The 14,114-nt window shown below is 59.1% G+C and overlaps 1 protein-coding gene and 1 pseudogene across 2 annotated transcripts; both read left to right on the forward strand.

The window, feature by feature from the left end:
- The first annotated feature begins 1,282 nt into the window (after nucleotides 1-1,282).
- Nucleotides 1,283-10,215, forward strand: TNIP2 (TNFAIP3 interacting protein 2). 2 transcript variants are annotated; one of them, XM_059677245.1, is made up of 6 exons: nucleotides 1,283-1,656; nucleotides 6,557-6,835; nucleotides 8,294-8,383; nucleotides 8,713-8,943; nucleotides 9,014-9,127; nucleotides 9,545-10,215. In XM_059677245.1, the coding sequence occupies exons 1-6, from the start codon at nucleotides 1,372-1,374 to the stop codon at nucleotides 9,806-9,808; spliced, it is 1,263 nt and encodes a 420-aa protein (XP_059533228.1). In that variant the 5' UTR covers nucleotides 1,283-1,371; the 3' UTR covers nucleotides 9,809-10,215. The 2 variants fall into 2 exon arrangements, with proteins under 2 accessions (XP_059533228.1, XP_059533231.1); XM_059677248.1 differs by having other exon boundaries at nucleotides 1,283-1,584.
- A 149-nt stretch (nucleotides 10,216-10,364) lies between these two features.
- On the forward strand, nucleotides 10,365-12,431 carry LOC132242819 (large ribosomal subunit protein eL19-like; annotated as a pseudogene).
- Nucleotides 12,432-14,114: the final 1,683 nt, after the last annotated feature.

A 14,114-nucleotide genomic window follows, 5' to 3' on the forward strand; every position in this document is an offset into this window, starting at 1 on the left:
CAATGATGAGAGAGAATCATGGATCAGCTGCCTCCTGAACGCCCCCCATGGGCCTGTGCCCTGACCGGGAATGGAACCGGGACCTCCCGGTTCATAGGTCGGCGCTCAGCCACTGAGGCCGCCGGCGGGGCCAGCTGCACATCCTTACCTGTTGGGGCCTATAATGGAGGACTGTCAGCTGGAGCCCAATGGACGATTCTCCGGGTAATGGCCATCCGCTGGTCCTGGGTGAGAGCGCCCCCTTCTGGCCGGCCGCCTCCGTTGGTGAGGTTTCCTTATTCATTTTCACAGGGACCGGCGCCAGGTCACACATCACTGAGCAACGAAGACGGCCCCGCTAAGAGCGCTTCGGTCCTCCACCACCGCCGGCGCCCAGCACGTCCTTCCTACGGGCGGGCCGGCCCTGGGCACTCCGCGCTCGCTCCCCACCACGCCCCTGCGGGTGGGGAGGGCACAGGCTCGCCGCCGGCTTGGCTGATGCAAGGCTCCGCCCAGCTCGGCTCCGAAGAGGCAAAGGGTCAGAAGCAGGATGCAGCTCACGGCCCGGACGAGGAGGGGCACCCGCCCAGGGCAGCGGCCAGCAGCGATTCGGCCGGAGGGACCTTTTGAAAGACCGCACGTATGCTCGGGCATCATCGTGGGCAAAACTCGGACCCTGAAAAAGAAATAGGCGTGGAGCCACGGAAAATCACTGGGGAAAGGAAAGGGATGCTGAGAAGCGAGCGTGGAGAGGGCAGCTCCCTGCGGACTTCTTTCTGCTCCAAGAACAAGTCACGTCCCTGGAGCAGGGCGTGCGGGGGAGGGCGCCCCGTGCGCCCCGGGTGGGTGGGCACCTCGCTAGGCTCAGCTCTGGGGACGTCTCTCTCCCTGTAGCTCCAGGAACCGACCGGCGTGCAGCTGGGGCTGTGGATCCGCGCTCAGGTCCCAAACTTGGGGTCGTCTCTGACGCCCTCTTTTCCTCCCATCAGTAGCTACATCAGAGGCCGCTCTACCCCTGCCCACGTCCGGCCCCAGATGCGGGGGGAGGGGGCCGCTGGGATAAGCCAGCACCCGCGTGCGTGGACAGCCACAGGGCCCCGGACAGGATCGGGGACAGCCCGGCTCAGGGCGGTGGGCGAGCCCTGGGTCTCGGCGGTGGGCGTGACCGACACTCGGCGGCAGGCGGGGCCGGGAAATGGGCGGGTCCTGGGCCCCCGGGGGGCGGGTCTACGCGCTAGAAAGTGGGCGTAACCGACACTCGGCGGTGGGCGGGTCCCAGCTGTTGGCGGGGGCGGGGCTCGCAGACTAAAGTTCCGGGAGGTGGGCGTCCGGCCCGGACCCGGCGCGGAAGTGGCCCGAAGGCCGCGCGCTTCCCGGTCCAGGCCCGCAGACATGTCGTCGGGGGACGCGGGGCCCGGCGGGCGGGAGGGGGCCCCGCGCGCGGCCGCCACTCTCTGCGGCCTGTACCACGAGGCGGGGCAGCAGCTGAGGCGCCTGCAGGAGCAGCTGGCCGCCCGAGACGCCCTCATTGAGCGCCTCCGCGCCCGCCTGGCCGCGCTGGAGGGGGACGCGGCGCCGTCGCTCGTGGACGCGCTGCTGGAGCAGGTGGCGCGCTTCCGGGAGCAGCTGCGGCAGCGGGAGGGCGGCGCCGGCGCCGTGGAGGCCGCGCTGCGCCAGGTGCGCCCGCCGGCCGGGGCTGGGCGCGGGTGCGGGTGCGGGTGCGTGATGGGCGCGGGGCCCATCGAGGCCTCAGGGGCGTGTCTGCGCCCTTGGGAGTTACCGGGAATCGTGGGTGGGCGGGTAGTTCAGGACGCGGTGCTGAGTTTCCTACCTGACGGCCACCTGCCGCAGGGCGCACTGCCTGTGCCATGGCGAGCCCCTCTCCTTTCCTGTCCACCCTCCCGCCTCCGTCCTTTGATCTCTGCTCCGAGTCTGCTTGTGTTGGCCTTTATTTCGTCCTTTACCTCCGCAGGTAGATGAGGTCTAGGGCACTTGTCTTCCTGCCTGGCGCGGCATTCCCCGCGGGGGATTTGATGGGCACTGAAGTGCAGACAGGGCCGGCCGGGGTGGCTCAGTGGTTGAGCGTGGGGTCAGGGCACATGCCCGGTTGCTGCTGGATCCCCGGTGTGGGGCCTGCAGGAGGGAGCAGATCAGTGATTCTCTCCGATCACTGATGTTTCTCTTTCTCCCTCTCCCTTCCTCTATGAAAGCAATAGAAAAATATGTTTAAAAATGCAGAAAGGATCAAGAAAGGCTGATTTCTGTCTTTATGAAGCTCATATCCTCATTGAGTGAATAGACATTGTAGAAATAACCTATTGCCTGTCGAAAATATTATGTGTAGCATACTGTCTTACGTTGTGAACACACGGTTTAACGTATCGAGTACACAGCTTCATCTCCTGCACATAGTGGGTGCGCAGATGTGAATGTTACGGACCATTGCTACTCAGGTGTTTATCGGGCCTTTTCCGCCGAGAATCCTTTCTGTGGAAGTAGTGTGTGTGTGGACACCTGGGGATGGTTCTTCCCTTTCTCCCAGCAATGAGTGTAGGCTGTCATCTCCCGGGGTGTGTGTAGCACCGAGTTGTGCCAGGCCCGGTAGGAGTGCTTAGCCAGTATAACTGGCGTGGAGAGTGTGTGGAGCATGACACAGGAGGTGGCTGTAAGGTCAGATGGGGCAAAGTGTGACGCCTTTGCTGCCGTGCGAAGTTGGTAATTGCACGCTGTTTCACACGAGGCTAGGGAGTGCAGAGACGATCGAGACCCACTTCCTGCCCTTTAAATTAATTGCAGGTCATACATGCACATAAGTGGTCACTCCTTGAAGCAAGTTGTGAAAGGGATGGAGGAAGGCGCCGTGGGGCAGTACTGAGTGTAGGGTAAGCATGGAACTAGGCCAACTTAAGTTTCCAGCCCAGAACACTGGTATTATAATGTAAACTGCTTTTTTTCCCTTTAGACATAATTGATATATTAATTTCAGGTATACAACATGATTTGATATTTGTATATATTGTGAGATGTTCACATTCAATCTAATTCATTCATTGACCAATTTTCATAAGTTTAACCATCCTTGCATTCTAGGAAAAGAACCCCACTTAGTCATGGTGTGTAAGCCTTTTAATATGTTGCTGAATATGGTTTGCTAGTATTTTGGTGAGAATTTTTTGCTGAGAGTTCATAAGGAGCATTGGGCTGTAGGTTTTGTGTAGTGTCTTTGTCTTGGTATCAGGGTAATACTGGCATCAGAAATATCGGAAGTATTCCCCCTCCTTCGGTTTTTTTGGGGAAACTTGAGAATTGGTATTAATTCTTAAATGTTTGGTAGAATTCACCTGTGAAGCTATCAGATCCGGGCCTTTTTTAATTAAAACTTTATTGATTGGTTTTAGAGAAACATTGATTTTGTTGTCCCACTTATGCATTTATTGGCTGCTTCCCATATGGGCCCTGACAAGGGACGGAACCACACCTGGCATATCGTGACGACACTCTAGCCAACTGAGCTGCCGGGCCAGCGCCTTCACTGACATTTGAAAGCTGATTTTTAAGACAAAAAATAAGGCTGGCAAGTCCTTCAGGGTCAACCAAACGTGCCCTGCGGATGGCCGTTGCCTGTGGTTTGTGTGCTGTGAGCAGGTGGAGGACGGCCCAGGTCCTGCTCTCTGTATCGCCCAGTCAGAACCAGGCATTTGCCTCCACGTGGGGCTGGGCCGGTGCCAGGCCTGGGGCACGTGGACAGAGTGCCCTTGGGGAGCTCTGTGAACGGCCCCCCACCACACACGCCCCACCCCTGGCCCAGGGATGAGCTGCTCCTTGTTCGTAGAGATGTCGTTTCTCACCGTTCCGTTTGCCCAGCGAGGAAGGTGCTTAGAGCTCAGGTCTGGCCCGGGCCCTCCAGCCCGAGGCAGGGTGTGAGGGAGCTGCGGCTGCCGGAGGCAGTGAGGCTGGGCGGCCAGTGCCGCTGCCTCCTTGCCTGGTCACACCAGCAGCTGCCCTAACCCACGCGCCTCCGCGTGCCCATGTGCAGAAGGGAGAGATGACAGAAGCTGCTCTTGGGCGAGTGGAGATGGTGTGGTGGGTGGAGTGAGGCCTGAGATCGCTGTCGCCGCTCCTGCTCACGCTGTGGTATGGTTGGTGGGGACTCAGTTTGCCGCATCTGTGGTTCCGCGGGAGACTGGCCTGGTCTTGTGTTAGTTGTAGAATTCCCTCTCTCGCATGTTGTATGGGTTTGTGTAATGACAGTGTTTCATATACAAACATGCAGTGACCCTGAGTAAACCAGTGTCAGACGGGGACAAGGACAGGCCGTCGCTGTCATGCTGCTGGAACGGCAGCTTTTGATCTGAATAACTAGCATTTAATGGACATGAGCCCAGGGCAGACCTGTGCCTGCCACCTTGCTCTTCGTGCGCACTGCGGAGCCAGGGTGGGAAGTAGGTCCAGTGGGGGGGTGGGCGCGGTGGTGGGGGACACGGTAGCGACGCAGCAGCAGAGCCCAGGTGCCGAGGAGGCCGAGAACACGGCAGGTGAGGAGGCTCCTGCGAGCCAGGGGGTGAGACCCGGGCAGGCCCTGACCAGCGGGCGGGCCTTCAGAAAGGGGTCCGTTATTGCCCTGGTTAGAGTGCCGTCCCCGTCGGCCAAGGTTGGGGGCTCAGTCCCTGGTCAGGGCACATAAGAGTCAACCAGTGAATGCATACATGAGAGTAAGTGGAACAACAGATCAATGTTTCTCTCCCTTCCTCTCTCTCTCAAAAAAAGTTCAATTAAAAAAAAAAGTGGTCGGTTTTTAAAGGAAACACACACATTCAAGGCCAAGCAGCAGGCGGGTGTGTGTTTGGGCTCAGCGCCACGGGAACAGCAGCAGGTAGAGCAGCCATGGGCAAACTATGGCCCGCGGGCCGGATCCGTTTTGAAATGAATAAAACTATTGAAAAAAAAGACCGTACCCTTTTATGTAATGATGTTTACTTTGAATGTATATTAGTTCACACAAACACTCCATCCATGCTTTTGTTCCGGCCCTCCGGTCCAGTTTAAGAACCCATTGTGGCCCTCGAGTCAAAAAGTTTGCCCGCCCCTGGGCTAGAGCCTGGTTCCACCTGGCTTCCTCCTCCTGCTTCTCATGTGGTGCGGCTACCATGGGGCCTGCACGGCCCCCCGCTGGCGGCACACAGTGGGGTGGGGGGTCCACAGGCCGTGGGCAGAGGCCCCCCGCTCCGCGGCCTCCCAGCCCTGGGGGCCTAGGCCGCCTGGAGGAGGCGCTGATGCCCGCTGCCCCCCCCAGGGGCTTCTTCCTGGGTGAAAGTGAAAGTCGGGGTCTGGCCAGGAGCCCCGTGAAGCGTCAGTTCTCAGGCTGCCACCGTCGCTGCCAGCCCCGCCAACGCTCCTGTCCTGGGGGGCTCGCTTCCCCTGCCAGGGTCTGATGGCCTCATCCCCCCCTGCACCTCCCGCCTGCCTGCCCCTCCCCTGAGGCCTCTGCCACAGCCAGGTGGCCACGCTAACTTAAGTTCTCCCCTCTTCCTTCGTTTCTAGAGCAAAGTCCGAGGGAAGTGGGGAAAGAGGACTCTCAGAAATCCCCTGCGAGGGCAAGGTTTCCAGAACGTTCGCTGGGCACGGGCCAGAGCGTGCCGTCATGTGCTGGGCTGACCCATGGAGGCGTTTGCATGGGGTGGGGTCCCGAGTTCCACCCATTAGTGCTGAACCCCAGTCCTAAAGCCGCCGCGGCGTGCGACTGTGGGCACTTACCCGGGTGTTTGCACGAGGACAGGAGGCAGCGCATGGCGGCGGAGGTGGGGGCTGTGAACTGGAACCCCAAGGTCAAAAGCACTAGGCGGGCGGAGAAAGGCGGTTCCGGAGGGAAGGCGAGGTCGTGCCTGTAGCAGTTCTGGAGAGAAGCGCCCAGAGGGAATGGCTCCTCTCTGAGCGCGGCTGGTGGGAACAGGAATGTCGGTTTCCAGTTTGGGGCCCTCTGGATGTTGATGTTTTTGTAAAAGAGAAGGTTCTAGGTTCCCGGTGTCTGGTACCAGCAGGCCACACCCCTCCCTCCGCTTCCTCCCAGCTCATCTTCCAGGCTGTCCGCCGGGACGTGGGGCCCTGGGCTCCGGGGTCCTTCTTGGCCTCCCGCCTCTGGTGGCAGTGCCCGCCTTGTGTTCTGCCCGGAGATGCCACTGCCGTCTCCGCCTCCACGTGGCCTTCCGCGTGTGCACATCTCCCTCTGCTCACAGGGACCCTGGTCATTTGATGGGGTCCCTTCTAGTCCAGTCTGACTCCATCCTAACTGTTCACTTCTGCCAAGATCCTGCCTCTGAGTCAGGTCGCCTCCCAAGTGCGGGCGGGTGGTGGCGTCGGCCCTCCCTCAAGTGCGGCCGCAGGGTCCCTCGCTGCTGAGAACCGCCGCGGGGCCTTGCTGGTGAGGATGGGTTTAGGCGAGGCTCCGCGGCCGGAGCTGTGAGTCTGGAAGCTGGCCGCGCGTGCCTGTTGCCGAGCAACGGGACCAGGCTGTTCCTTGCTGTGGACACCGGTCTCTGATGTGCTTTTCCTGAAGTAAATCCGCCTCTCACTCTTCCAGGAAATCGAGAGGCTGTCGGAGCAGCTAGAGGAGAAGGAGAAGGAGACGCAGCAGCTGCGGAGCCAGCCGGGGCCGGAGCGCGAGGAGGAGGTGGCCCTGCTGCGGCGGCGGGTGGCGGAGAAGGAGCGGGCGCGGGCCGCCAGCGACACCCTGTGCCGCTCCTTGGCCGATGAGACCCGCCAGCTGCGGAGGACCCTGGCGGCCACGGCCCACATGTGCCAGCACCTGGCCCAGTGTCTGGAGGCCCGACAGGGGGCCGCAGGGGAGCAGAGGCCTGAGGTAGGCGTGGGGGGTGGGGGGCGTGGGGGGCACGGTGTGGGGAGGCGCGGGCAGCCGGGCCCCGCGCAGACCCAGCCGCTTCTGCTGGGCAGAGCCCGCCCTCAGGGCTTCCTTCTAAAATGATGGGACAAAAAAAAAAAAAAGAAAAAAAATGAATAAAAAGGGGAAAAAATTAAAAAGAAAAGTAAGTAAAATGAAATAAACAACGGGACATGCAGAGGCGACAGGAAAGCTGGGCTCACAGGCCGCCCACCTGGCCTGCAGGGCCCCGGCGCGGGGACACGGGGACACGGGGACACGGGGCAGGGCTGGGCCCTGCGGGGCAGGGGCAGGGGCAGGGCTCCCCGGCTGCCTGTGCAGAGGACTGAGCGCAGCCTCGTGTGGCCCTGCGTGAGCCCGGAGCGGGCCGCCGGCTCTGAAGCTGGCCTCTGGTTCCAGCGTCCTCATCAGGAAGTGAGGATGGAGTGGGCCCCGACGGGGAGCTGGGCTGGGGGGAGGGGGGCAGTGAGGCCACAGCGTCAGGAATCTCCTCAGATGGAGCCACAGGGGCTCCTGAGGGGGTGTGGGGAGCAGAGGGAATGAGGGAGCCATGGGCTGAGGCCGACCTCCCTGCTCCTTCCGGCCCGCGGTGCGGTGCGGTGCGGGGAGGCTGGGCCGCGGGAGGGCCTCTCGCTGGGCTCCTGCAGGCGGCTCCGCAAGGCGCTCTGCTTGTCCTGGGCCGGCGGCCCCTCCGCGCTCAGCGTCCCGGGAGACTCCGCCTGAGAACCGGCGCAGCCGGGCGGGCTCCCCCAAAGGGCACCTCAGCGACACGTGTCAGAGGCCGAAGGAGAGGGCCCCTGGGAGGAGGCCTGCTCTCGTCCAGTTTGAGTCGCTGTCCTTTCCCTGTGGAGATCCACAGTGGCCAGGCATGGTGGTCGGCTGGGCCAGCGTGGGCGGGCGTGGGCCTGCCCCGCAGCCTCAGTCAGCATCACTTCCCGGCCCCGGGCTCGGCTGAGTCATGGGGCTTCCCCGGTGAGTGAGGCCAGCACTTCCTGTCGTCGGGGATTCTCCAGAGCCTGTCACAGGGCCCACGCTGCTGTCCGAGGCAGGCTCTCCCTGAGTCTCCAGCTAGATCTGCCCCGTGAGGGCTGCTCTGGGATGTGGCTTGGGGTGCGACACCCCTGAGCCGGCGTGAAATTGACCCTGAGTGTCTGGAGACCACGGGGTTGAGGGCTTGGAAGGGGTGAGCCCAGGCCACGGCCAGGCCTGCCCTGTAGCTCCGTGGCCCCTGCGGAGTGTGCTCGGTGGACAGTGGGCTCAGCCTCCTGCCCTGCTGACCTGTGATGGTGGCAGGTGGGGTGTGGCCTGGCCCCAGAGGGGGGTGGGCCTGGGGCACCTGTGACCGCAGCCCCTGGGTCTGGGTCCTTCCCTCTGCTGCACGTGACCGACACGCCTGGTGACTGAGTCCTCTCTGTGCAGCAGGAGCATGCAGGCAGGGACGCCTCTGTCCAGGCTGCTGTTGAGAAGCTCCAGGAGGAAAACCGGCTGTTGAAACAGAAGGTGACTCACGTGAGTGTCTGCTGTTCCCTCGGGGAGAGCTCCGCAGGCCCTGCCCCCGGGCCACTGGCTGACACAGTCTTTTCCCTAAAAGGACGACAGAACGTCCTGTGGCTCCCACACCCGCCAGTTCCGTGTCCTTAGAGGGGGCAGGTGGCACCATCCAGACGGCTCCCGAGGCCGGAAACATCCACTTGTGTTGAAGGCGCTGCTTGTGTGGAGCGAGGAGAGGCCCCTCCATTCCCGGGGACCCTCCCTCGGCTCTTCCTCGCCCCTCAGTAGCTTCCGGCTCAGTGGGCAGGAGAGCGGCCCTGCCAGCCGCTCACTGCACTCGCCCGCAGGTGGAAGACCTCAACGCCAAGTGGCAGCGCTACGATGCCAGCAGGGATGAGTACGTGCGGGGGCTGCGGGCCCAGCTGCGGGGGCTGCAGGCTCCCCAGCCCGAGGCGGAGCTGATGAGGAAGGAGATTGCCAGGCTCAACCGGCAGCTGGAGGAGAGAATCAGCGAGTGTGCGGGGGCCGAGAGGGAGCTGGCGGCGGCGCAGGAGCGGGCGCAGATGCTGGAGCAGCAGGTAGGAGGGGCAGGACAGGCGAGTCCCTCCCTGTGCAGCCTGGTGATGGCTGAGGGCCTGCTCTCTTCAGGTCCTTGCCTACAAGGACGACTTCACGTCGGAGAGGGCGGATCGGGAGCGGGCACAGAGCAAGATCCAGGAGCTGGAGGACGAGGTGGCGGCCCTGCGCCAGGCACGCAGACAGGTGGGTGTGAGGGCTGGCCCGTGAGCGCTCAGGCCTCTCTCTCCTTCCCATGAACGCCAAGTCCTCTGTCTGCTCAGACCCATTTCCCGCTCCGGCAGAGCCACCCCTGGCACCTGGCACGAGCGCGGCGGTGGAGACAAGTCTGCGGAGGAGGTTGGCGTAGGGTGTGGCAGCCGTGGCCGCCCCAGGGTTGTCTGCCTCCGGTGCTCACTGCCATGCACCCGGGGAGGCGCCCGTGTCCAGGCAGGAGACTGTGGCCCCGGGTGCCGCTGGCCTCTGCTCTTCCTCCTGCCACCTCTTCTCTTTTGGGCTCTGGGCCAAGCAGGAAGCAGGGCGAGGATGGATGAGCCGAGACCAGCGTGGTGGCCGCGGGCACAGCCATTACATCCTCTGCCTTTTCTCCAGGACTTTCTCCAGGACCCCCCAGAGCCAGGCTCCTGCCGGATCCACACAGGGAGCAGAGCACCCAAGCGCGCAGAGACCAATGCTTCTGAGTTGGTGGTGCCTGGTGGCCAGAGGCCTGTGTCTGCACCCCAGGGCCTGGCGCCCCCTACAGAGGGCGGGTGCCCCGGAGCCGCCCGGAGAGGCCAGGGGGAGCTGCAGTGTCCACACTGCCTGCAGTGCTTCAACGACGAGCAGGGCGAGGAGCTCTTCAGACACGTGGCCGAGTGCTGCCTGTGAGCCGGGCGGGGGACAGGCCGGTGCCCTCGGCCTGCGACAATGGGACCCCGAGATGCGGCTGGAGGTGCTCTGGCCTTCACCTTGGTCCCCTCGGGCTGTGGAACAGAGGCTGGGCTTTGGGTCCTCCAGCTGTCAGGCCGGGGCCGGAGGAGGAGCTCACAGGCCAAGGCGATGGTCCCGCCCCCACCTGCACCTGGGACGCTGCATCTCGCGGGAATAGGGGGCTGCCTGAGGGAACCACACGTTGGGTTCCAGGGTGGAAGGGCACCCCAGGTTTGCAGGGCCGAGCACTGCGGCCTCGGCAGGGCCATGGAATACACTGTGTTGCTTAGTGTCTGTCACACGTCCAGAGGTGAGAGCCGTGTGCTTTGGAGCCACTTATTTTTATAATAAACACGTTTGCTGCAGTGGCTGCTGAGGCTGCAGGGTGGGGCCTGGGGCGAGGGGCCCAGCAGCACTTCACCTGGGGAGGAGCCAGATCAGCGGATGAGAGGCCTGCCTCCTGCTTGCCACCTCCTGGGGGACACCCTCTTCCCACTTCCCTTGAGGCAGGGACAGCGGCTGGGACAGCTGACTTCCATCAGGGCTTCTGTTCATCACATGCACAGGGGCGCGTGGCCCCACCTCTCCCTCTTCTCTCTCGGCTCCGCTCTGGCAGTTCCCACTCCGATGCCGGCGCGCTCTCGCCTGTGGGTCTGTCCAGGGTGCTTCTCATTTCTTTACAAGCTTCATTGGCATCTTTTTTGTATCTTCCACTCCTCCCTCCGCCTCCTGCTTTCTGGCGATTCCCCTGAGACACAGAACTTGATTCCACCCACGCAGGCGAGTAGGTCCGAGGGGACGCTGCAGGTCTCCTGGGCTGGGTGCAGCCCCTCCTGCCTGGAACGCTGCCCCACAATTCCAGCCCCTCGGCCTCCCCAGATGCCAGTCTCTGCTGCTTCCACAGGCAGCCCCGCTGGGCTCTGTGTACTTCCTCTCTCAGTGCTGGGCCTGGAATGGCCCCATATGGACCCTCAAAAGACCCCAAATAGCCAAAGAACTTGTGAGAAACAACCAATTGGGAGATGCCATGCTCTCTGATATCAAACTGTACTGCAAGGCTACAGTAACCAAAGCAGATCGGCACCAGCACCAAACATCCGGGCCAGTGGAACAGCCAGCCAGGTAAGTCCTCGCTCAGGTGCGGTTACTCTCTGACACAGGAGGCGAGAACATATAGTGGCGTAAAGCCAATGCATAAAGTAATGGAAAAACTGGACCGAAACATGCAGAAAAATGAAACTTTCTTACACCATATACAGAATAAGCAAGTGTAGCAGCTGAAATTATAAACTCCAAGAGCAGTGATTTTTAACCAGTGCGCCACAAGAATTTTTAAAACACAATACCTGACCTCTTCCCCCTTAGATTGTCAAGTAAAAAAAGGACACAGCCAACACAATAGCCGTCTGGTGAATGAACCAAAATGATACCTATTTTTTTTTGTCAGATGGGCAAAAAAATACATTCTTTTATTTTAGTAATTAGTTTGTGTGCCATGAGAGGAGAACGGTGGAACTGCTGGCCTACAGACAGGCCCTGAGTTTTCTGACATTGCTCCTGGATATGTCTCCTCAGGGGAAGGCTAAAAAAGTAAACAAATGGAACTTCATCAAACCACAAAGTTTTGCACAGGGAAAAAACCAACAAAACAAAAAATCCTAACAAACGAGAGAAGACATTTGCCAATGATACAGCCAATAAGGGGTTAGTACCCAAAATGTTTAAAGAACTCATACAACTTAACACCAAAAAACCCACACCAATCCAATGAAAAATGGGCAAAGGAACTGAACAGACACTTCTCCGAAGAGGACGAATAGCCAAGAGATACATGAAAAAATGTTCAACATCACTATCACCAAAGAGATGCAAATTAAAACAATGGGGTGCCACCTCACACCTGCCAGATGGCTGCCATCAATACATCAATCCTTTCGCCGCTGTGGCAGCAGCCATGAGGATGCTCCGGCTTCAGAAGAGGCTTGCCTCCAGCGTCCTCCGCTGTGGCAAAAAGAAGGTCTGGTTGGATCCCATGAGACCCATGAAATCGCCAACGCCAACTCCCGGCAGCAGATTTGGAAGCTGATCAAAGATGGGCTGACCATCCGGAAGCCTGTGAGTGTCCATTCCCGCAGGAAGGGCAGGCACAGGGGCATAGGTAAGCGCAAGGGGACCGCCGGTGCTCGAATGCCTGAGAGTGACCTGGATGAGGAGGGTGAGAATTCTTCACCGGCTACTCAGAAGACACCGTGAATCTAAGATCGACCGCCACATGTACCACAGCCTGTACCTGAAAGTGAAGGGCAATGTGTTTAAAAACAAGCGGATTCTCATGGAACACATCCACAAGCTGAAGGCAGACAAGGCTCACAAGAAGCTTCTGGCTGACCAGGCCGAGGCCCGCAGGTCTGAGACCAAGGAAGCCCACAGGCGCCGTGAAGAGCGGCTCCAGGCCAAGAAGGAGATCAAGGCTCTGTCCCAGGAGGAAGGCCAAGAAATAAAGCTTCGCCTCTCTTACCTGTACTTAGTGGCCTTGGCAATTACATGCTTCAGTCATTTAATAAAAGCAGCCTTCACCTAAAAAAAAATACACAACAAAAAATACACCAACCCAAGTGCTCCGAGGACACGGAGAAGGGGAACTGGAGTGCTCTGCAGGTGCGAGTGCAGACTGGTGCAGCCACCGTGGAAAACAGTATCGAGTGTCCTCCAAAGATTAAAACTGGCCTGGCCGGTGTGGCTCAGGGGTTGAGCGTCGACCTGTGAACCAGGAGGTCATGGTTCGATTCCCAGTCAGGGCACATGCCCGGGTTGCGGGTTTGATCCCCAGTGTGGGGCGTGTAGGAGGCAGCCAATAATTCTCTCTCATCACTGATGTTTCTATCCCTCGCTGAAATCAATAAAAACATATTTTGAAAAATTAAAAATGGAATTGCCTTACGACCCAGCAATTCCACTTCTGGGTATTTGAAGAAAACAAAAACCCTAATTAAAAAAGATAAACATACCCCATGTTTGGTGCCTGGGAAGCCCATTTTCATTGCAGCTTTATCCACAATAATCAAGAAGTGGAGTGAGCCTGGTCCATGGACAGACACGGTAGAGATGCGGGACATACATGCGATGGGGTCCTGCGTGTGCATAAAAGGAATGGAAGGTCACCATCTGCAGCAACACGGCTGGACCAAGGGCATTCGGTGAGATACACTGAGGGGCCAGATCATTATGGCCACCTGAGCTTTGTAGGTAAATTAGCTATAATTTCCCACTGAAGTTGCTAGAGGGCCAGACCATTATAAATAGCAAAGCAGGTTGTTTACCACGACAGAAGTGATTTTTTTCCTGAAGATACGGGTAAACAATGCGATTTAACAGCCTTTGAACTTGGGATATATTTGAACGTGAGTGGCCATTTATTATGACCACCCCATCAGTACTTCTTTGGGCCACCTTTTGCCTTCAATACTGCGGTGATTCTTCTTGGCATTGACTCCACGAGAGGTTGAAAGGTGATGCGAGGAATCTGACCCCATGCCTGATGAATAGCACTGTCCAGTTCTGTGAGATTTGATGGTTGCGGCACCAGCTGCCTGGTGGCTCTTTTAACTTCGTCCCACAAATGCTCCATTGGATTGAGATCTGGTGATTGTGGGGGCCACCTATGAAAGGTAAAGTCTCCCTCATGTTCTTGAAACCACTCCTGCATAATACGAGCACTGTGGCATGGCACATTGTCTTGTTGGAAGAAGCCATCTCCATTGGGATACACCATCAATATGATAGGATGAACTCGATCAGCAATGATACTTAGGTATGTTGTGCTATTCAGACGTTGTTCCACACGAATTAAAGGACCCAAATCATGCCAGGAAAACATGCCCCAAACCATAACACTGTCCCACCAGCTTGAAGGGTTGTACTCATGCATGTGGGCTGCATGCTTCCATGCTGTTTCCGCCCAATTCTCACTCTGCCATCTGCATGATGCAGCTGGAAACCTGATTCATCGGACCACATGACTTTTTCCCAATGCTCGACTGTCCAATCCTTGTGTCCCTGTGCGAATTGGAGACGTTTTATCTTGGTAACTGCAGACAGCAAAGGTGTTCGAACAGGCCTTCGGCTTCCATATCCCGTGTGATGCAGTGTACGGCTAATGTGCCTACAAACGTCAGGTGGTCATCATAATCTGGCCACTCAGTGTAAGTGAGGCAGAGAGGCAAGCACCATGAGCTCACGCACACGGAATCTAAAGAACACAACC

The sequence above is a fragment of the Myotis daubentonii genome, chromosome 1 (genome assembly GCF_963259705.1).
Source record: "Myotis daubentonii chromosome 1, mMyoDau2.1, whole genome shotgun sequence".
NCBI classification, from domain to species: domain Eukaryota; kingdom Metazoa; phylum Chordata; class Mammalia; order Chiroptera; family Vespertilionidae; genus Myotis; species Myotis daubentonii.